Source organism: Xyrauchen texanus, chromosome 37, assembly GCF_025860055.1.
Source record: "Xyrauchen texanus isolate HMW12.3.18 chromosome 37, RBS_HiC_50CHRs, whole genome shotgun sequence".
Taxonomy (NCBI): Eukaryota; Metazoa; Chordata; class Actinopteri; order Cypriniformes; family Catostomidae; genus Xyrauchen; species Xyrauchen texanus.
In genome coordinates this window covers 23,842,491-23,864,994 of record NC_068312.1, presented here as the reverse complement: position 1 = coordinate 23,864,994, position 22,504 = coordinate 23,842,491, and the positions used below count along the sequence as shown (strand labels likewise).

The following is a 22,504-nucleotide window of genomic DNA, read 5'->3' as shown; positions in this document are numbered from 1 at the left end:
ACATGTATTAATCTGGGTTAATATGAGTTTATACATTTACAATTATTCATTGTTAGTTTACAATGCATCAACTAAAGTTAATGTAAACAACTATTATTGTTAAAATATTATTATATGTAAAAATTAAACATAACATAAATAACATTAACCTAGAGTAATATGTGAGGTAAAATTATTGTTCATGTTAACTAATGTTAACAAATACAACCTTTATTTTAAATTGTTACTGCAAATTCTGATGTCTTACCGGAGCGGTTTCTTCCGGTGTTTTCTTCGGCAGCAAGAGGGCGTGTATCACTTTGTGTGCTGTTCCTTGGCGAGTTGCTTTCAGACTTTACAAATGAGGCTGAGTCCATCACCATGTCTGGGTTTGGATTGTGCTTATTTTTCTTCTTGGGCAGCTTCTGCTTGGCCATAGCCAGCGAGTAGTACATCCCAAAATTGTTAACAATAACGGGAACTGGCATGGCAATGGTGAGCACGCCTGCTAACGCACATAAAGCACCAACCATCATGCCTAGCCATGTCTTAGGGTACATGTCACCATAACCCAGTGTTGTCATTGTGACCACTGCCCACCAGAAGCTGATGGGAATGTTCTTGAAATGTGTGTGTCTGCTGCCACTAGGGTCGTTAGGATCTGCGCTGATACGTTCGGCGTAGTAGATCATAGTGGCAAAGATGAGAACCCCGAGGGCAAGAAAGATAATGAGAAGGCAAAACTCATTGATGCTTGCCCGCAAGGTGTGGCCAAGAACCCTGAGACCCACAAAATGTCGGGTTAGCTTAAAGATCCGTAGAATGCGCACAAAACGGACAACACGCAGAAAGCCCAGGACGTCCTTGGCAGCTTTAGACGTGAGGCCACTTAAACTCATCTCTATATAGAAGGGCAGAATTGCAACAAAGTCAATGATGTTTAGCGTGTTCTTGACAAATAGATGCTTGTCTGGGCAACATATGATGCGGACTAGAAACTCAAAGGTAAACCACACCACGCAGATTCCCTCCACTAATGTGAGGACTGGTTTGGTCTCCACCTCCGGGTTGCTTATGATCACAGTGGAGTTTCCATCCAAAACTGATTCATTACGATAATGAATCTCATTAAAGGCCTCATGGGTCTCCAGGCAAAAGTTAGTGATGGACACCAAGATGAAAAAGAGGGAGACAAAGGCAATTATCTGAAAGAGACAAATGTAAAAGTAAGAAGATGAGACCAGACACTAAACATTTAATCTTAGTTACTGTCGTAACCTCCGTTCCCTGATGGAGGGAACGAGGCGTTGTGTCGATGTAGTGACACTAGGGGTCGCTCTTGAGAGCCCTGATACACCTCAATCTTTGAGAAAAGGCCAATGGGAATTGGCGAGTGGAATTTGCATACCACTCCCACTGACAATTGGGTATAAAAGGAGAAGGAATGCCCACTCTCATTCAGGTTTTGTGCAGAGTAGCCGAGACAAGGTCCCGGTCATTTCAGCAGCTAGAACAGCATTGTGGCATGAGGGACACAACGTCTCATTCCCTCTATCAGGGAACGGAGGTTACGACAGTAACCAAGATGTTCCCCTTCTGTCACTCACTCGATGTTGTGTTGCTGTAGTGACACTAGCAGTCCCTATTGAAAAATGCCACAACAGCTGAACCGTGTTACATGAACTGCCGATGCAGGTGCAAGTAAGCTGCTGCGTGCAAGTGCATCAGACTGCAAGTAACCTCCCCCAACACCCCAAAAGACGTCATGTAGTTCCCCACATCCCTGAGTGGGGGGAGCAACGTAACAAGCATGGGAGCAGGCCGCGCCAGTATTAGATTCGGCTGGGGCCATCTAACGCTATTATACACATCGGGGAAGGTATTCTTTTCCTTTCCTATTCTTTCAGGGGGAAAAGACCCCGCGGATACCACATCCTGCCCAAAACGGGAGGTCAACATGTGGCAATACGACACATGGGCTCACCAGCCACAAATGGAAGAGGCGTGGTGGTGGGTCCTACCACGAAGGGGAGGAGCTCTACAAACACAGTGACTGGGGGCAGAGAGAGCTCTGCCCAAGGGAGATGGGGGTCTGCCATCAGGGAGACCGCACCATGGAAAACACATCACAGGGGGTTACCGGAGTAATCTGCACCTTTGGAACACCTATCCCAGTACAGGGCATATTAGTACCCATAGTGGGTCTGGCTGTGAACTCCACCGAATTCGCGAGCCACAGAGGTAGGACATCAAGGGTCCACGACTTTGTGAACTCGACTGGAAGTAAAAGTGCACATTTTCGCCTCAGGGAAGGGGAAAAGCAATCCATGGACGCTATCTCAATGTGATCGTGGCCAAGACACGTGAGGCAGCGCCCATGGCTGTCGGAGGTGGAGAGATAACGACCGCATCCTGGCCAGCCACCACAATGGGTTGGAAAGCTCAATGGTGTCGCCATATTGGCCGATCTGGGAGATGGGCGCGTTGAGAAAGCGAACTTTGTTGGCATTCCTCATCTCAACCAGATTCAGCCAGAGGTGGTGGTCCTGGACCACCAAGGTGGACATCGCCTGCCCGAGTGCTCACACCATAACCTTTGTTGCCCAGAGGGCGAGGGCGGTCGCCGAGTGCAGCTCCTATAGCACATTGGGATCAGGACTACCCACATGCAGCTCTTTCAGTGCCTAGGCCTGGTGTAATTGCAGGAGGGCTATGGCATGCAGGGTGGGGGCAGCCTGGCCAGCAGCACTGTAGGCTTTGGTCGCCAGAGACAACATAGTCCTACAGGCCCTGGAGGGGAGCGCCGGACGATCCCACCAGGTGGCGCCGTTTTGTGGGTATAGGTGCACCGCGACCGTCGAGGGGAGTGAGAGCGGACAAACCTGGAAGTCTGTTTCGGTTGGCAAAATGTGCTCTCCACGACTTCGTCAGTTTGTCGTGCACTTCAGGGAAGACAGGGACCAGGGGAGCATGGACATGAGCGGCGCCCTGAACCCAGGAATCTAGAGGTGAAGGCTCAGGGGAGGATGGAGTGTTCCATTCCAACCCGATACTCGCGACGGCCCGGGCAAGCATAGAGGTCAGCTCTGCGTCAGACTCAGACTGGGCAGGCAGACCTGACGGTGGCAGCCCAGTCGAGCCCTCCCCATCCGACATCGCCAGTGCGCTCTCCGATCCAGCGATCGAGAACTCATCCTGCTCGCGAGCCCTGAAAGAGACGTTAAGCTGGCCATATGGTGAGCTGGTCTCATCTCGGAACTCAAAGGGGGCAATCGAGCGTGCTGGGGAACAGGAGGTCCGCGGGGATTTACCAGGTAAAACCTCACCCATTGAACTCCCCAAATCACCTACAGCGCTAGCCAGGCCACCCTCGAACCCATGGGTAGAAGGCGCAGCGTGGGGGTCGGCTGAAGTGTCTTTCCCTTGGAAGAAGGAAAGACGTGCAACATTGGCATGGTCATGTCCTCGTAATGAGAACACAAACGATCCATGAACGCTGTCTCAATGTGATCGTGGCCAAGACACGTGAGGCAGCGCCCATGGCTATCGGAGGTGGAGAGATAACGACCGCATCAAGGAATCACAGATGGAATCACAAAGACGGAAAGGCATCTTTAAAAAGATGTTCACGTCAATGTGTTGCTCTAATAGAGGAAAATATACTCTTTTCAGAAATATATACTCTTTTTGTAGAGCTGTCGAATCACCCAGGGGCGTAATCTGCACTAATCATGCAGATGGAGAGAAAGCCGCTGGAATGCACCGTATATCCAACTTCTTTCAGAGGTGAATGGAACAGCAGTGGGATTCAGCTCGCTGACACACAACCGCTTGACTCCGAAGAAAAAATCTGAATGAGAGTGGGCATTCCTTTTATACTCGTATGTCTGGGGGAGTGGCATTCAAATTCCACTCGCCAATTCCCATTGGCCTTTTCTCAAAGACTGAGGTGTTTCGGGGCTCTCAAGAGCGACTCCTTGTGTCACTACATCGACACAACATCGAGTGAGTGACAGAAGGGGAACTCTTTAAACTGTGTTATTATAAAAGCAATCCCGTAACAAGTTATAATATTATTTTTAATTAATATTTGCAAAGCAAGTTTTTCTTGCATTTTATGTTGACAGTCAGAAAGATGATATGCTTCACAAAGCATACAATATCTCAATCCTGGGCCCTTTGTTTCTATTATGTAAATGTAATTTAATTTAAGTCCCCCCACATTTCTAAAATATGTGTTGCAATTTACTAAAATTGTAATTAGCCCTCTTTCATTACCTTGCATGTGACAGTCATACTGTCTAAAATAATTACAGAACATGCAGTTTGATTGTAAAGCATTTATATTCAAATATATTTAGCAATTACAATCAACTATAAAACTGCTTTGGAATCAGAGAAATTTGTATTGTAAAAAGTGTTATACAAATAAAATTTTATTTAATTGCAAATATTGTCCAAAAAAGAGGGGGACTTGAGGTACAAGACTTGACTCAAGTCTGACTCGAGTCGCAAATTAAAGACTTGTGACTTGCTTGAATAAATTAAGAAAATGACATGACCTGACTTTGACTTGAGAACCAGTGACTCGAGACTTAAATTGACTTGAATTGCATGACTCGACAATGACTTGAATGTTTTTTATTATTATTATTTTCAATAACTTAAAATAAACAGTAATGAAATGTGTTTATAAAAGTTTGCAACATCAATTAAATCATATGCAAAATGTAAACCCGCCAGCACCACCGATCTGCATCTGCGTAGTAAACATTGCACTCACAATGCGGCAAAATGACAGATGATTGTTGAGTCCCTAATCTCCTTTTGATATAAAGTTTCAGACCATGTGAATAAAAAAATATTTGCCAGATGCAAAATATGCAACACAAAAATATCTGATACAACTGCCACAACCTCGAAATTCATCAGCCATTTAAAAAATCACAAGGAAAGGTAAGTAAATCATTTTGTTATCATTTCATTATCCCGACAGATTCATATGTAAAATTACTATTAAAATGTTTGAGGGTTGCAATTTTTTAAATGATGTTTTGTAGCACGACAAGTTTGAAATGACTATTACCATTATCATTTTCATTCAGCCCATCTGCCATTTTTGTTTGATCAATGTGAAAATCTGACTGCATTTTTACACAGAATACATGCAGTGTTATACATTTATACTTATACATACATATACTGGTTAATTCTAAAAATCTAAACAATTCAGATAATAAGGTATCTACAAATATTCACAATATATTTAAGTGCCCACGATAAAAGATACTGTGCATGTTCATTAACGTAATTTACTATATATATATATATATATATATATATATATATATATATATATATATATATATATATACACATATTATAACACATTACTATTATACAATTCATATAAAAAATTAAAGATATGTATATAAGTTCATCTTTTCAGAGCAAAAATAAATATTTATTTAAAAAATAAACCTCTATTTATTTTAATACTGTGGCTTGACTCGACTTGAAACTTATCAGAACTTGACTTGACTTGCTTGAGGCGAGTCACTGACTTGACTTGACTTGCTTGATTTGTCTACACTGCACTTGAGACTTGCTTGTGACTTGAACATGTGTGACTTGCTCTAGAACTTCTAGCAATCCACTGATCTATTACTACAGGCTAAATCAAGCTTGCAAAGGCTCCATGAAATTGCTTAACAAAAATATATTTTTTTCTGCTTGCCATATTTACTATTAAAATAGGAAGTTGGGGCGAGATAAATAGAAAGCTAATTCTTTAATTAGTCGATTGGAGGTGGTATTAGGGGAGGTGACAATCATGAGAGTGTTTGAATTGATAGATATCTGTGTAGTGCAAGATGAATCATCCATATTTTCCACCACCATTTCTGCTAAGGAAAGACTATGCTTTTTAAATGTGTACATCTGATAAAGGTTAATGTAGTCAATGTTTAGTAGTAGAATACCGATGGCATAAAAGCTAATAGGACTAAAAGGAACTAAATTGACTTAATGTGGTCTTTCAGGTCACAATAAATCATGTCATTGATTAGACCTCACATAAAACAGATAGTCTGTCTTTGCTTTTAAAAAACATTCTTCCTCTGTTGATGAGCTGAACATATTGACCCTATACATTCTCCCTCAATGGCTGTTTAAATATTAAATCATTTTTCAACCTTTATCCATCATGTACAGTGCACTGGCAGGTTAATGTCGTGGTGGGCAGGTGTGTTTGTGTGAAGAGCGACAGTTGTCTTGTGACAAGGATGGACCCAGCTCAGATCCAATATGTAGTACTTCCCGTCCCATTACCATTGTGTTCAGGATCAAAACAATCTAAATGATATACTCAATAGGATATCTACCCATAGACTGTTCCCATGTAACAGTAGGGCTATGCAAAGACAACAATTCCTTCAAAACACACCTGTGTAAATTGAGAACAAAATTATATTTTTTTTTTTTTTTTACGTATAAGACTTTTAAAAAAACTTGTAAAACTATTAACATATAAAAAGGTAATTGTACTATAAAGACACACTGTAAGTTTTAGAACTCAAAATGTCCTCCTTAAAGAGATAGTAATCCAAAAACAAAAATTATCATCATTAACTCCACCAAAGATGTGTATGAATTTTATGAAAGTGTATGAAAGCAGATTACAAATTAAGATTTTTAGAAGAATATTTCAGCTCTGTAGGTCCATACAATGTGAATGAGTGCCAAAAAATGTATGGTCCAAAAATTACATAAAGTAGGAGTGCGACGTTTCGCTCTGACAACGATTCGATTAAGATTCTCTACCTAACAATTACGATGCATTGTGATGCATCATGAAATCTGAAACCAGTAATTACAGATGAAATGTCATGTGCAGGCAGATACAATCCAGGTTTCAATTGAGCAGGGTCATAAAATGAAAAACTGTCTATTAGTCCTTATATGGTTATCTATTGATCACCATCAATGGAGCACCGGTTGAGAGAGTCAGCAGCTTCAAATTCCTCGGTGTCCACATCACTGGACATCCTTCTCTTAATAACACATTGGCAACTGACTATCAACCGACAGCTGAATGTCAAAACAACACTTCATATTTATTTTCACTGATTACATGGGGGGAGGGAGGGCAGTGTATTTTTATTGTATACAGTCTTCTTATTAAATGTATACTGTATACTGTATATTATTAGGTGTATATTGTATATTGTGTTGTGCAACAAGATGTGTAAACTGTGTTATGTGTAATTCAGATATGTCATGTAATTGTCATACTGCTATGTTACTTGGAACTGCACCCAAATCTTTTCCCCACTGTTGCACTTGTGTATATGGTTGAGTGACAATAAAGGGATTTGATTTGATTTTGAAATAGCTTGGATCTATAACTGCAGCCTCTACTTCATTCCTCCCTTGATTAAGGTACTGTATTAAGTCCTTAAATCAACTTCAATCAATGGCAACGTGGTCACAGCCTTTTACAGTGAAGTACTCTGATTCAATACAGTAACCATTTTGTTTTTATTCTGGACAAGAATGTATTTAATATGGTAATATGTTGACCAGTTTTGCATTTCCTGAAGGTTTATAAGCACAATAAAATACAATTCAGTTAAGCTTAGGTTTTATGCATTGATTCTGCATAGATAAAAAGTGAGAGACAATTTGCTGTTGTCATACCAATCAAAATGCATCTTGTTTTCTGCCGGCTACTCACAAGAATCAACTCATAACTACTCTACAGTGTGAAAGCGACTATAAACAGTTCAATATATGCAAGAAAGACAAGACCAATCGCCATTCACTATGCAAATGTATGTTAGAAAGATTACCAATTGCAATTCAGTACACAAATATAACTGTTGTCACATTCCCTGTTGTCTTTTTTTTTTTTGTGCTTTTATGTTGAAGTTCTTGTTTAGTTCCTTTTTCCTGTTAGGTTTTTGTAGTTCCTTGTAGTTTCATTTTATGATTGGTTTTCCCCTGATTATTTCTCATTCCCTGATTGTTTCCCCAGGTGTTCCTCGTTCCCTTTTTTAAGCCCTTGTTTTCCCCAGATATTTTGTCAGTTCTTGCATGTTTTGTTATGCTCTGTGCTAGGTTTCCTGTGTTTTTCTTTACACTGAGTTTTCTTGTTTATTCTAATAAAGCTGAACTTAGATCCTCATTCTTTGCCTGCCTCGTCACAATTGTATCATTACTGTCAGTTACATACACACTGCGAGTCAAACTTTCATGCTTTACACTGAAGTTCTTTTAAAAGTATGATGTACACAAATATACAGAACAAAATCTGATGTACTTTAAGTGGAATATGTCCGTAAACCAGAATGCTAATTTCAGTTTGTGTTGAAAGCCTCAGGTTCTCTTTCTTTCAATAACAAGCCTGTACCAAATTATTTTAAGTTTAACAGCACTCATTATTAATTGATGTTGACCATAACATTACTTAAATGCTTCTATGATTTAATATCCAGGAACAATATTAGGCCTATATTACAGAAAATGCCTATTGAATTATGAATATTTTCCTTCCATGATATTGAAGCCAAAATTTATATTTGTTTTGAATAATCCAAGGGCCAGAATTTCAATTTCGAATTTTGTTTTGTAATGATATCTAAAACAAAAAAAAAACTTCACACCTCTGAACTTTAATTTTTCTGTCCTTTCCTTTTCTGTTATATCTTTTTAATATAATTTTACTTCAGGGAATGTTTTTCTTCTGTTAATTAAATGTTTTTGTAGGATTTTATTAAAACAATAATATGCAAAAATAAATGTAAATAAGAGCACTTATATTTTATTGAAAAAGCTCTGATGGAGAGACTCTGATTGAAAGAAATGTATAATAATTATTTTGAGGGTGTAGAAAGAGATGAGTTAGTTTGAAATCAAGTGGGAATACAGGCTAACTGGATGTCTAACAACACAACATGACCTGACTTTTTGTTGTTGTTGTTGTTTTTTTATAAGTGGTAATTTTAAAATACTTTAGTATTTAACAGTTTTCTTGTGTGTGTGTGTGTGTGTGTGTGTGTATATATATATATATATATATATATATATATATATATATATATATATTTACACATACATACATAATGTTTCCCATTTTTCCTTTATCACAAATAATAGCCTATATACTTTTATATTTCTCACAAAAAGCACCATGATATTACACTTGTTTATTTGTTTATTTCCAAACATGGTCTGTAATAACCCAATGTTTTTGACATGTGTCATAGTAGTGCCATGGTATTTTTTAAAGTAACTTGGAGTACTTTGAAATTATCATTAAATATTAACATGATCAATCATTCAGAATCTTGGCATTACCCTGGTTGCATGGTGCAAAGGCACGATGAGAAAGTGCGAGCACGAGGCGATCGACTATGTTCCACGAATGCTACAGGATCCTTGAATAACGTGAAACATGCAAGGAAGGGCAGCCGGTGGAGTTTCTAGTGCCCCCCTAGGGAGTTGGTGCCCTACGCAGACTGTGTAAAATGTGTATAGGGAGTGGCGGTACTGTGGAAGCCAAATTTTTTCTGAAAGTGATTAGTCTAATGCCTTATAGTTTCAACAAAACCAAACTGGCTTTGAATGAACATGACAGCTGCTTCAATTTATGGCAATATTCTATAAAACACGAATTTAATGTATATCACTAAAAGAGATGCAACCATTTATAATCCCATTATAATTAATAAATCAGGTGCACGATGTCAGAAATGCTGTAGCAATCGAGTATTATTCTTTAGGTGAACTTACAACACAATACATGGATTAGACTTTTTATCTGACCTATTAATTGTCTGAAGTAACGGCACTTCGATGGCAAATTCAAAACTGCATTTTTTGCTTCCTTGAAGGACACTGCTGCGGGAGGGGATGCCACTCGAAAGCTCACTCAAAATGAAAGTGAGAAAATGCACCTTTTCTTGGAGGGCCCTTCCACAAGACTGCTAGCGAAGTGTACATTAATTCAGAAATGTCATGTTTCTTTCAGAGTTCCCACTTCAAGGGCTCTGCATTTCAGAGTGAGTATAGTGCTCAATCGGTGCTTAGTGCTTAAAGGCACATCCGCATATTTTTCTTTAATACGCCTGCGATTTACAAAGAAATCTCATAATAACACATAATTACTGTTATTGTGAGATTATTAGGAGATTTTAATTTAGTTTTATGTAAATATTAATTATTAACTTTATTATAAAATGTCTCCCATTTTTCTGTATGACCAAAAGGGCAAGTTAGATTAGCTTGGGGATATAATTGAGTCAAGCTGCTCTTGCACCTCATAGAGTGACATTGTTACAACATTACCAAAAAACCTACCATAAATGCAGTTGTAAATTCTTGGACAGATGGGTGAGGGTCATTATGAACATTTATTTATCTGTGACAGTGGCAAGAGTTAATTAAAAACAAAGGCTGTTCATATGATTCCAGTCCAGCTGTTCAGCATTGTTTTGACATTTAGATTTTGTATTCTTTATGTAGAATAATATAATTTTGTCAATACAAATTAGTCATAAAAAGCAACTATAATTACTCTACAACCTAATAGCTTGTGTTTGAGCAGTAACCGTAGAAAGAATAGGCAGGTTCTTGTTTGTTTTGTGCAGCTACACTGTGCTAAAATTAATAAAAATGGAGGCCAGATGGCTCTTAGCATAGTAATAATTACCAAAATAAACACTGATTGTTATGTAGGATGTACTCACTTTTTTGAGTGACTCATCTAAATAGATCTGACAGCGTAACACTTGATTTTCTTTTCTTACTATAATTGCCTTGCTCTTATACCACATAAAATAAGTTGAAAGTTTACATGAATTCTAATGCCTACAGGCATATATATTTTACAAAGGAACCCATTCTCTCTCTATCTCTCTCACTCACTCACTCTCTGACACACACACACACACACACACACACACACACACATGTTGGTGCAGTTATCATTATGAGGACTCTCCATAGACATAATGATTTTTATACTGTACAAACTACAGATTCTATCCCCTAAACCCAACCCATATTCATATATATATATATATATATATATATATATATATATATATATATATATATATATATATATATATATATACAGTATATATATGAATTGCATATATAGGCCTATGTGTGTCAGAAAGAAAAGGATGTGAACAGTGGGTAAGTACGAAAGAGAGATGCTTATACTGTCTCTTATACCAGCTGTTGACTGCAACAGCCTCTAGCTCATTTAGCATTTAGTCATTCCTCACAAAGATGTTTACCCATAGTGCAGCTGTTGCATTCCAGTCCACCTGTATGAACAAACCCTATTGTTTCAAAAATAGGTTTCCATGGAACATTCATGCCTTTTCTAACCGTCACGCAACACATGTAATGTATAGCAGAGAGACACAATATATGGGGGGGAAAAAATCTAATTTTTCTGACATTTCCATCCACTGGAAAATGTCAAACTGAACTGTTGTTAGCTTAAGGAGCTATTCAGTCATATCAAATAAAATGATTGATGTAACTACCAGTTAATTCTGATGTTATCACATGAAAATTTTTTAGGTTACCTTCAAAAATAATTTTTACAGTGCACATCACAGAAAGTGAGCTAATGCTAATTCCTTAACCACACAGACAATAGATTATCGTCATGTTTAGGAGTTGAGGAATATTCTGGGTTCAATTTAAAATAAATTAATTGACAGCCTTTGAACCTTTGAGCACAATGTGGATTACCAGAAAACGTAATTAAACCTTGATTATTGAAAAAAATACAAATGTAAAAATCGTGGTTACAGTAAGGCACTTACAATGGAAGTAAATAGGGTCAGTACATTAACATTAAAATGCACACCATTTCAAAAGTATATCCACAGGATGAAGGATGTTATTATTTAAACATTATACATGCAAATTATGATACTCAAAATCACAACATTATGTCACAAATGATGTTGATTGGACTTAAACTTGCAACATCCCTTTAACTTTGCCCAAGACTGGGCAATAAAGTGAAAAGATATAGTGTTCTGTTAAATCCTTGTGGAAATTTTTGGTGAAACTGCCACAAATTTATATAGAGCTATTTAGATAGCATTTTAACTGTTAGTTTGTTGCAAGGCTAGAACAAAAGTATTGTAGGAATAGTTTATGCAAAAAAAAAATAAAAAATCTGTCAAAAAGGACAAAGATTTGCTATCTGCAAAGGGACATATTTAAAAGGATAGTTCACCCAAAAATGAAAATTCTCTCATTATTTACTCACCCTCATTATATCCCAGGTGAATATGACTTCACCAAAACACATTTGAAGAAAAATAGAAAAATATCTTAGCTCAGTAGGTCCTTAAAATGCAAGTGAATGGAGTTTTCTCTTTTGAAGCTCCAAACATCACAGACAGTCAGCATAAACATCATTGATACGACTCCATCGGTAAAAATAAATGTCTCCTAATGCGACACAATTCCTTTTGGCGAGAAAAAATTATAATCCAACGCTTCACATGAGTGTGGAGTCCAAGCGGTCTCTCATGTGATGTATTTGTGTTGCCATGGATACAGAAGTAATCTGATGTTCTTCACTCAGTTGAGACATCCAGGATGAGCTCACAAATGTACATTGTGAGTAATGAAACAGATCAATATATATCTAAACCAAAACCAACCAACTGACTGTACAGCATTCCTCCTTATCACTAGTAAACAGCACTACTCTTCTGGCTGTAATGCACATGCCTTACATTTTAAGGACCTAGTGAGCTAAGATATTTTTCTATTTTTCTTTAAATGTGTTCTGGTGAATAAATAAAGTCATACACACCTGGGATATCATGAGGGTGAGTAAATAATGAGAGAATTTTCATTTTTGAGTGAACTGTCCCTTTAAAATTTGAGCTGTTCCTCATACAAAGCTATTTCATGGCTTCAGATGACTTTGAATATAGTGAATATTCACTTTCACTGTATGGAAGAACTGGGGCATTGCTAGGATCTTGATACATTGGGGGCTTAGCCCAGTCAACCCCCCCCCCCCGCCCGCTTGCTTTTGGTAACTACTTCTTCTACTCATAGGCACATAATAATAAGCAATAATAATATAAATGGGGGGTCTGGGGGACATCCCCCAGGAAATGTTGGCCATTAAACACTTCATTTCCTGCATTCAGGTGCATTTTTTTAGCATTTTAAATGATAGGTAAAAAGATAGAATGCTTTATTTGTAGATTCACAGAAACTGTTTATTTGTATTCACAGAAACACAAATAAATAATACATGAATATTAAATAATTAATAATGTATCCTGAATTTTACTTGTAACATTGGATAATGGGAAAAGGTAGAGGTGACTTGTTGAGTCAGTGACATGAATCTAATTATCTATTAATCTAACCAAATTAACCTCAAAAACATGAAGTTTAGTACTGTTTTCCGAGCTCACTCACTTTGGGATTGTAGCCGAGGCCATTTGCTGGCCTCAGGAGGTGGAGGACTGCCGTCTTGACGGCGCTTAAAAAATTGCCAGACGTTTGGGCTACTGAGTGACGGATGAATCTTGATGCAGTCTGCTGCTTCCTGCTGATTGGTCAACAAGACAGAACGTTGTATATAGCTGGTAGTAGTCAATATCGATGCACGCGCATGGAGTGCATTATGAAAGACTTCGTCTTAGGTTTAAACAACCTATGAAACTATTAATGAACAATATGAAACTAAAACGACATAAGCTTAATTTAAAATGGCTTAGGAACTATCTATTTAGAGGTGGATAAACGCAATTTAGAGGTGGATAAACCCACTTTGGAGGTGGGTAAACGCTATTTCCGAATTTTGGGAGGTGTGTAAACGGCGTTTATGTGCGTTTAGCCTCCACTACATCCCTGAATAACGTTAATTTACACATCGTGTTTCAATCGCCAAATGAGATGTATAGGCTACTTCATCTACATTCCTCACGAGAAACGGATTATGGCTCACAAAATGGAATAGCTATAGGCGAAATAGTAAGGTCCCACGTACTTTATATATACAGTACATGTTCTGCATTAATACCACAGTGAGTAACTTACAGGGCTAGTAAGTTAGACCAGGGTTTGCTTAAGAGCCTTCACCGACCTGAGCTTAATGATGAGGAACGCGCCAGTAGATAACTCTTCTTGCCTCCCTCGTATCGTTCATGACTCCTTATTTTACTTTTTAAAAGTGTCTAATGTCCATAATAGCTACCACCAGAAGCCACAAACAACAATGACAGTCAAGCCCTAAACTAAAGCTGTAAGTTAACCGATGACTCTTTCAGGCTCTCTCCTCTGAGTGCGCACTCTAAATACAAGCATTCTGTAACCATAGTAACTTTGATCTGCTTGAACACATTTTAATCGTCTTTAATACATGATTCCGAAGGATAGATTAAAAGACCCGGTACATTTTTTAAAATAAATACAAAATTATTAAAAAATAATAATAATTATCAATAAATTCAATTTTTTGAGATCCGGGGCTATAAAAAAAACATCCGGGGCTGAAGCCCCGGATGCCCATGTCTAACAACGCGCCTGTGGAAGAACATAAACATTCTTCCAAATTTCTCCTTTTGTGTTCCATAGAAGATAGTAAGCCATACAGGCAGGGGTCGAGTTGAGGGGTATGAGAGGGGATGCCGTCTCCCTTTTTGCAAGAAATACCAAAAAGCATCCCCTTAGTAAAACCACCATCCCCTCTTACTATCCCCTTTCAAATTAATTGTGTAATGTATTACTTAGAGCTAATCATGCACGTCAAATATTTAATTCTCTACATTTGATAAATAACAGACTTTAAATAACTGCGATTTACCGGTCAAAATTTGATTTCGACCTGTGTGAGGTTGCCAGATTTCTATAGGTGAAATCCTCTAACCAAATCTTGACACTTGTACAGTTTGTATACGTTCTGTCAAGGTGACACTTTAGTTACACAATCTGGCAACATTGAGCACGCAAGCTTTCTCTCCATGGTGAGAAGACGGCGGTTTTCTGAAAACACTGGCAAAAAGGTATGTCAGAGTTTAGCGAACAAAAGAAGAGTGAGTTCATCTGCACGTACTGTATTAGGTAAGTAGATGTAACTGTACATGGAATGGGGCCCTCCATTCATTTAAAAAATGTTGTATTGTATTGCCTACACTGTAACTGGTGCTGTGTTATTTGTTCCATTAGTTTGTTGTATTGACAAGTGTTGAGTTGGTGATCGGAAATATTACAACACAACAGTAGTTATTTTAAGATATCAGGGAGAGGGACTTCATCTGTGTACGGGTATTACCAGCAAAAACAAAACAAAACAACATATTATAAAACATAATATTTAGACCCACTGCAATCTTTCATTGGTTTGATCTTTCAATACTGATTAATATATTTGCCTCCCTGGAAAATTCCTACACAGCCAGTCACTGGTAACCATAGTTTTACTATAGTAATATTGTAGTAACCATGACTGTAATAACCATGTTTCATTTTGTGGTAACTGTGGTTTTACAACAAATACCATGGTTAAACTATGGTTACTGTAGAACTTTCATTGAAACATAATAACCCGCACTGCCTCTAAAAGGACTTTCCTATTTCTCTGACATCACCCAACCTTCTTTTTTCCATCCCTCCCCTCTAACAACCTTATGTGACTAGTATTCAAATTTCAATAAATTACAGATAGCAACTCCATCACATTTAGAAGCAAAATGGGTCGTGAATGCCGTTTCATGTTGCCTTAAACATTTTGACTTTTCTCTTGAAAATTAAATAAAAATGTATGATATTTAAAGTCATGGGAGTCATCGCAGTGTACTGTAGGTCTGTGAGTTGAGCCAGTGCACTATATCCATAGTTTGGCCTAATTTGTTTATGCCTCTTCTAAACAGATTGGGGCAGCCTGTTCAAACTCTGTTCCACAGAACTATGGAAAGGACATGGGTCTGTTATTTAGGAACCGTAACTGCTCTCATTAAAGGTTCAGACTGGAGACTTACAATTTCACAATACATACCTGGCCCAGTACCCAGGTGTAAATTTTGTATGCGTTTTATTAGAAAGAGATGAACAGTCATGGATGTGTGCTTTAGACTTCTGTTTAGCTTTTCATATGCATACCCTCATGACTTGATTTATTATATCAAACAGAAAGTTTACATAGTTACTATTAAGTAGCAGGCTTTGCCAAAGCATTAACTTTCCATTGTGTATTTAAATGAGAAATCACAATGAAAGTCTAATCTCTTTTATTGTACACACACATTGCAAAGCAACTGTAAAACGCTTCTAATTCCCTTTGTCTATCTAGTCTTGGTGTTGACTCTCTACATCCATCGTCCAATGGATGATTGTTCTGTGTTTTGTGTACCAATTAAATAAATTATTTCCACACAGTTCCTTATCTTGACAAATGTCATTAAAAAAAATCTCAATGAGTTCTATCAAAATGCAATATTAATAACCTTGGGAGAAACCAGGCTCACTGTGGGGGCCAGCTCCCCTCTGGCTAAACAACATGAATATAATGCCAATATTAGTGTAATGCTGTGCTGGCACTGGCAATGACAAAGATGTGAAGAAGAAGAACTCAAGTGCAGTTTATTTACATACATGAAATCTAAAACCCTAACTACAGACATGAATTAAACTAAACATGAATGATTAACATGAACATAAACAAGGTTACATTAACAATACATGACAAGAGACAAAGGCAAACATGAGGGCTTAAATACACAGACATTGGGTAAAAAATAACAAAACCAATACACAGACAGAACTATAAACAAGATAACAAGACTAATAACCTTAAACCAATGACAAACTAGAACTGATAAGACAATAAACCAATGAAAACAAGACACATGAACATGGAGGGAAACATGAAATCACATGACAAGGGAACCACATGACATGAAACAGGAACTAGAATTTCAAAATAAAAAACATGAAAACAAAACATGAACAAAAACAAATCTAGACATGACAATTATTTATTTGTGTGCAGTGCAAGTCATGCTTTTATACTTTAAGATTAATGACCAATGTCTTTGAAGTCCATCCTGGATTAACTGCAGAAATGTACATATATGCATTGTCCTGTTGGCTGATGAAGGCTTTTAATCAAGTTTGACGTAATCAGATTTTTTCTAAATTATTTAGTGAGAGTTTTGTGTTTGGTAGTTCGAGGAACAGACACAGTCTCAATATGATATCTACGTGATACAGTATCTATGTGTTATAGTCTATGTGACCTATGTGATGTCTCAAGACAGCTAACAGATGTTTGGATTAACCAGTTTCCCTGCTTCCTGACCTGGGTCCCAGTTAGTCAAATACTATCATTATTAAGACTATGAGCCAAATTACTAGAGAGGAGAGTGGCACCTTCTCTGGAGGGATGAAGTCCATATCTCTTTAGCAGGTCAGGTCTATCCCAAAAACTCTTCCAATTGTCTATTAATCCTAAACTTTTCTCCAGACACCACTCAGACAGCCAGCCGTTCAGTGACACTAATCTACTTTAAACCTCGTCACCATGATGAGTAGGGAGGGGGCCCGAGCAAATTATAGTGTCTGAAATCATTTTTGCAAGTTCACACAACTCTTTAACATTATCTCTAGTGATCTCTGACTGGCGAAGCCAGACATCATTAGTGCCAACATGAATCACAATTTTAGAAAATCTACATTAAGTATTAGCCATCACTTGTAAATTTGATCTGATATCAGACATCCAAGCCCCCGAAATGCATTTAACAATGTTGGCTGGAGTCTCTATTTCCAGTTCCTTAAAATATAATCACTAATTATTAGGGCTCTTTCAACATGATTCTGGGAGAAACGGAAGAATGGTGTCACTTTGCTGAGTGAGAATGCTGCTGAGACGTCACCCAATCGCCCTGCTGCGGGGGCTCTAGTGCCAGAACCAAAGTGTGTGTGTCGTTTGCTGTTTTACCCGCATCCGAAACAGTATCTGTGGGCTTCTCTTTCTTACTGACCTCCACTAGTGTTCAGATGCATGTCTCTAGCTCATTAACCTTCTCCGTCAGCCTGACTATTTCCTTACATTTACACATGTGAATCCCTCACTGCTGACAGAAGAAGCTAGAGTAAACATGTGGCATGTAATGCAGGAAGAAATAACATTAGCATATGTCATGACTTACCACAATTTTTTATTGTTGTTGTTATGGTTGTTCTTGAGCAGTGAGGGTTTGAGGTCGATGTGGTTCCTAATATGCAGTTGTTTGAGATTGATGCAATAATCCATGTATAACACATTGGAGAAAACAAATGCATGCAGTCAAGACCTGAGAGGTAGACAAGCTTAAAAAAGATAAAAAAGAGAGAAAAGGGTGTGTGCGGTATAATATACACAGATGAAACAGTAGAAAAGTGTAAAAACCCAAAGCACATGGTAAAATGGCAAAGGATAAAATGTGCAAGAACAAGCAATGCTAAGCAAGTTAGCAAGCTACAAACACTCATGCAGCATGCCATCAGCTACAGGAACAGGAACAAGAAATGGACATTAGTCCATCCAGCTCCGTGAAAGAGCATCTGCAATTACATTCTCAGAGCCCTTCTTATGTTTGATCTCTAAGTCATAGTTTTGTACAATAAGAGACCACCACATTAACTGTTGGTTATGATTACACATCTGAGTCAAAAAGGTTTACGGATTGTGGTCAGTGTAAACAGTAATGGGAAAATTACTAGACCCAAGGTAAACTTCAAGATGTTGGAGAGAGAGTACCATTTTCTTTCTCTATTTTCAAATAGTTTAACTGGTGTTTGTTACACTTTCGGGAAAAGTAGCAGATAGGACGGTCAACCCCATCTTCACCTTCCTGAAAAAAGACAGTCCCTGCACCAACTGCACTAGCGTCCACTTCCAACTTAAAAGGCAAGTTCAAAATGGGAGCACTAAGTACAGAAGAACTACACAACAAAGATTTGATACTCTCAAAAGCATGTTGACAAGAAGCAGACCACACAAACGGTTTCGAAAGACTAAGCAAACTGGTCAGGTAATGGACCCCAGTGGAAAAATTATTACAAAAGTTTCTGTAGTATCAAGCCATCCCTAAAAAATGACGTAATTCCCATCTTGTGGTAGGGACTGGGAACTCATCAATAGCTGACACTTAGCCTCCAAAGGTTTTACTTGTCCCTGGCCCACATGCTTACCCAGATAGATAATTGTAGCCTACCCGAAATCACATTTTATTAGGTTGAGCATAAGTGAGGCATTCTTGAGTTGTGTAAAAACAATTATAAGCAGATGTTCAGACCAATCTGATGAATACACCACCATGTCATCTAAATACGCACTACAGTTAGGTACATCAGCCAGCACTACATTTATCAACTGTTGAAAGGTGTCAGGTGCATTACGAAGCCCAAAATCCATGACAGTATTCTGTGCAAACCTGTCAGGAATTACAAAAGCAGAAACATCTGATGCTTCTGGAGTTAACGGAACATGCTAGTAAACTTTTAGCAAGTCAAGTTTATGGATAAATCGAGCTGTACCAACATTATCTATGCAGACCTCCATTTGAGGTAATGGGTAACAATCTGGGACAGTGACTGCATTCACTTTCCTATAATCAGTACAGAATCTGAATGTTCCTTCCAGCTTTGGAACATGAAAACATTGAGTACTCCAGGAGCTATCCTGTGTTTCACAAGACCATTATTAAACAAATACCAAACATCTTCTTGCATTATTTTCTCTACACAAGGTTGTTGCGGTATGCATTCTGTCTAAATGGTTTAAGAACTGTGTTTTAGAGAAGGAAAACCATGAATCAAGTCAGTAATGTCCTGTTCTTGTTCAACAGTTAAATGATTTAAACAAGGTAACAAATCTTTCAACATTTCAGAGTTTAACAACTTAGCACACTGTTGTGGAGTATTACGAGAAACTACTTACAACCACCATGGATGGAACAATGGCCCTGTAGATTCAACCATTCAGTGGCAGCAATCTCCATCATTTGTCAAGAATTTTTAATGGTCCTCGAACAGAGGGTCCAAAAAACAGTTCAGCAGGACTGAATCCAAGGGACTCAATAACATTAATGGAAAACCCTCATCCCATTCTTTACTTGTCTCAAAGCAATACTTACAAAGCATTGATTTTAAGGTTTGGTTAAACCTTTCCAATGCTCCCTGACTTTCAGGATGATAAGCAGAGGAAACGCAGTGGGATATAGCTAAGGGCTGCAGAACCTGTTTAAAAAGTTTGGACATGAAGTTACTACCTCGATCTGTCTGTATGACGTTCAGATATCCAAAAGTAGAAAACAACTTTTTCAGTGCTTTAACAATGACAGGAGCGTTCACCTTCCTTAATGGAACTGCTTCTGGGAAGCGTGTTGCCACACACTGTGGGCAACACATAATTGTGAGCAAAAATTGGTTTCCTGCTTTTGACTTAGGCAAATGTCCCACACAATCTACAATTACATGCTCCTGTCAGGTCACAACCAGACTAGGTGAGCTTGGTCTGGAGGTGCCTGTTATGGTGCCCCATCTTACTCTGCGGAGGAAGACTCAGCGAAACATAGAGGCGTAACTGTTGGGGTTGGGTGTCGCTGATGGTGGGGGGTCTATGTCGGGGAGGTCTGTTGGTTGTGCTCACCGGCAGCGGTAGAATGGCTCCCAGGCCTAGAGAATAGTGTATATTCACAATAATTTTATTTACTGATCTATATGTATTATTATAATTACTATTATTATTATAATAAATACAGTGCTACCACTACTCCTACTACTCCTATTATTATCATGAATGCTGTTTGTTGCCACTGCTACCGTTACTATCGCTACTATTTTTATCTTTGTTATAATTATTATTATTAGTATGAATACTGCCTCTACTTCTACTACAATTCTATTACAATTACTATGAATATCTCAATATTGCTAATCTAAATCTCTAAAATATCCCATTGCTTAAACTTACCAATGTACCTGCATACATCACTAGATCAATCTATTTATATTTAGCTCTTTTTTTTTTGTTGTGTTTTTTGTTTTTGTTTTGTTTTGTTTTTTTTTGCTGGTTTTTGTTTTGTTTACTTTGTGTGTGCTCCATGTATGTCTTTCTTTCTTTTGTATGTGTATATAATTCACTGATTTCTTATCTTGTATAAACTACAATGTTTTGTTAACTTGCAATAAAAAAATTTAAAAAAATAAAAAATAAATAAAAAAAAATACAATTACATGCTCAAACGAGAGTGGAACAGGGGGAATTTTCTGGTTTGGCATACTGGCAAATATGACACATATGACAATACTGAGACACGTCTTTCCATAAGCCAGACTAGAAGAAGGGATGAAGAATGAGATTATACGTTTTTGTAATGCCTAAATGTCCCAAACACATGGTTATGAGCTAAAAACAAGACATGTTGTCTGTACTTACAAGGGACTACAATCTGAAATACCTCAGCCCAGTCTAAGTCAGCATCTGTAGATGAACGCCATCTTCGCATCAGCAACCGCTTATCAAAGAAAAATGCTACATGGCTTGTGTGTTTACATCAACACGGAATGGTGCAAGAACTCTATGCTTGTCTCTAGCTACTGCTCATCACTGATGGAGCTTGTGACTGTTAGATACAGACCTTTTTATTTACCACAGGAATTCACCACTGTCATAATAACCAGAGTTTTCATTCCCTCCAGCGCTAATGCAAAAGAAGCCCTCGGTGAACTATATGGGGCTATTAGCGAATTGCCGAATGCTCACCCTGATGGACTATTTATTGTCGCTGGAGATTTCAACCATGCGAATCTCAAGACAGTGCTCCCTAAATTCAATCAGTATGTGGACTTTGCAATGAGAGGGGCGAACACACTTGATCTTGTTTACACAAACATCCCATGCGTGTACCAGACGGAGCCCCGCCCTCACCCCGGCTACTCAGACCACATCTCTGTTTTGCTAATTCCAGCAGACAGACTGCTCGTCAGGCGCACAAAACCGCTTCAGAAGCAGGTGAAAACCTGGCCAGCAGGAGCCATCTCTGCTCTTCAGGACTTTTTTGAGTATAATGACTGGCACATGTTCAGGGATGCTGCAACATACGGCGACTCTACCAACTTGAAAGAATACACAGCATCAGTGATCAGCTACATCAACAAGTGCACTGATGAAGTCACTTTCTCCAAGATCATCACCACACGCTCCAACCAGAAGCCGTGGATGACTGTGGAGGTGCGTGCGCTGCTGAGGACCAGAGACTCCGCCTTCAGAGCAGGTGACAAGGCAGCCCTAAGAACATCGAGGGCCAAACTCTCCCGGGCCGTCAGAGAGGCAAAGCGCACACACGCACAGAGAATCCACAGTCATTTCCAGTACAGCAGCGAAAAGCAGTGCATGTGGCAGGGCAACCAGGCCATCACCAACTACAAGACAACATCAGTTGCCTGTGACAAAGATGTCTCCCTTCCAGATGCG

General features: G+C 38.4%; 1 protein-coding gene across 1 annotated transcript in view; it reads right to left on the bottom strand.

The window, feature by feature from the left end:
• The window catches only part of LOC127630567 (potassium voltage-gated channel subfamily C member 1-like), a 41,952-nt gene that overhangs the window by 8,709 nt on the left and 10,739 nt on the right, over window positions 1–22,504 (bottom strand). The window contains exon 2 of the mRNA XM_052108195.1: window positions 248–1,184. Within this exon, the coding sequence (XP_051964155.1) occupies window positions 248–1,184 (937 nt within the window). The remainder of the gene's footprint in view (window positions 1–247; window positions 1,185–22,504) is intronic.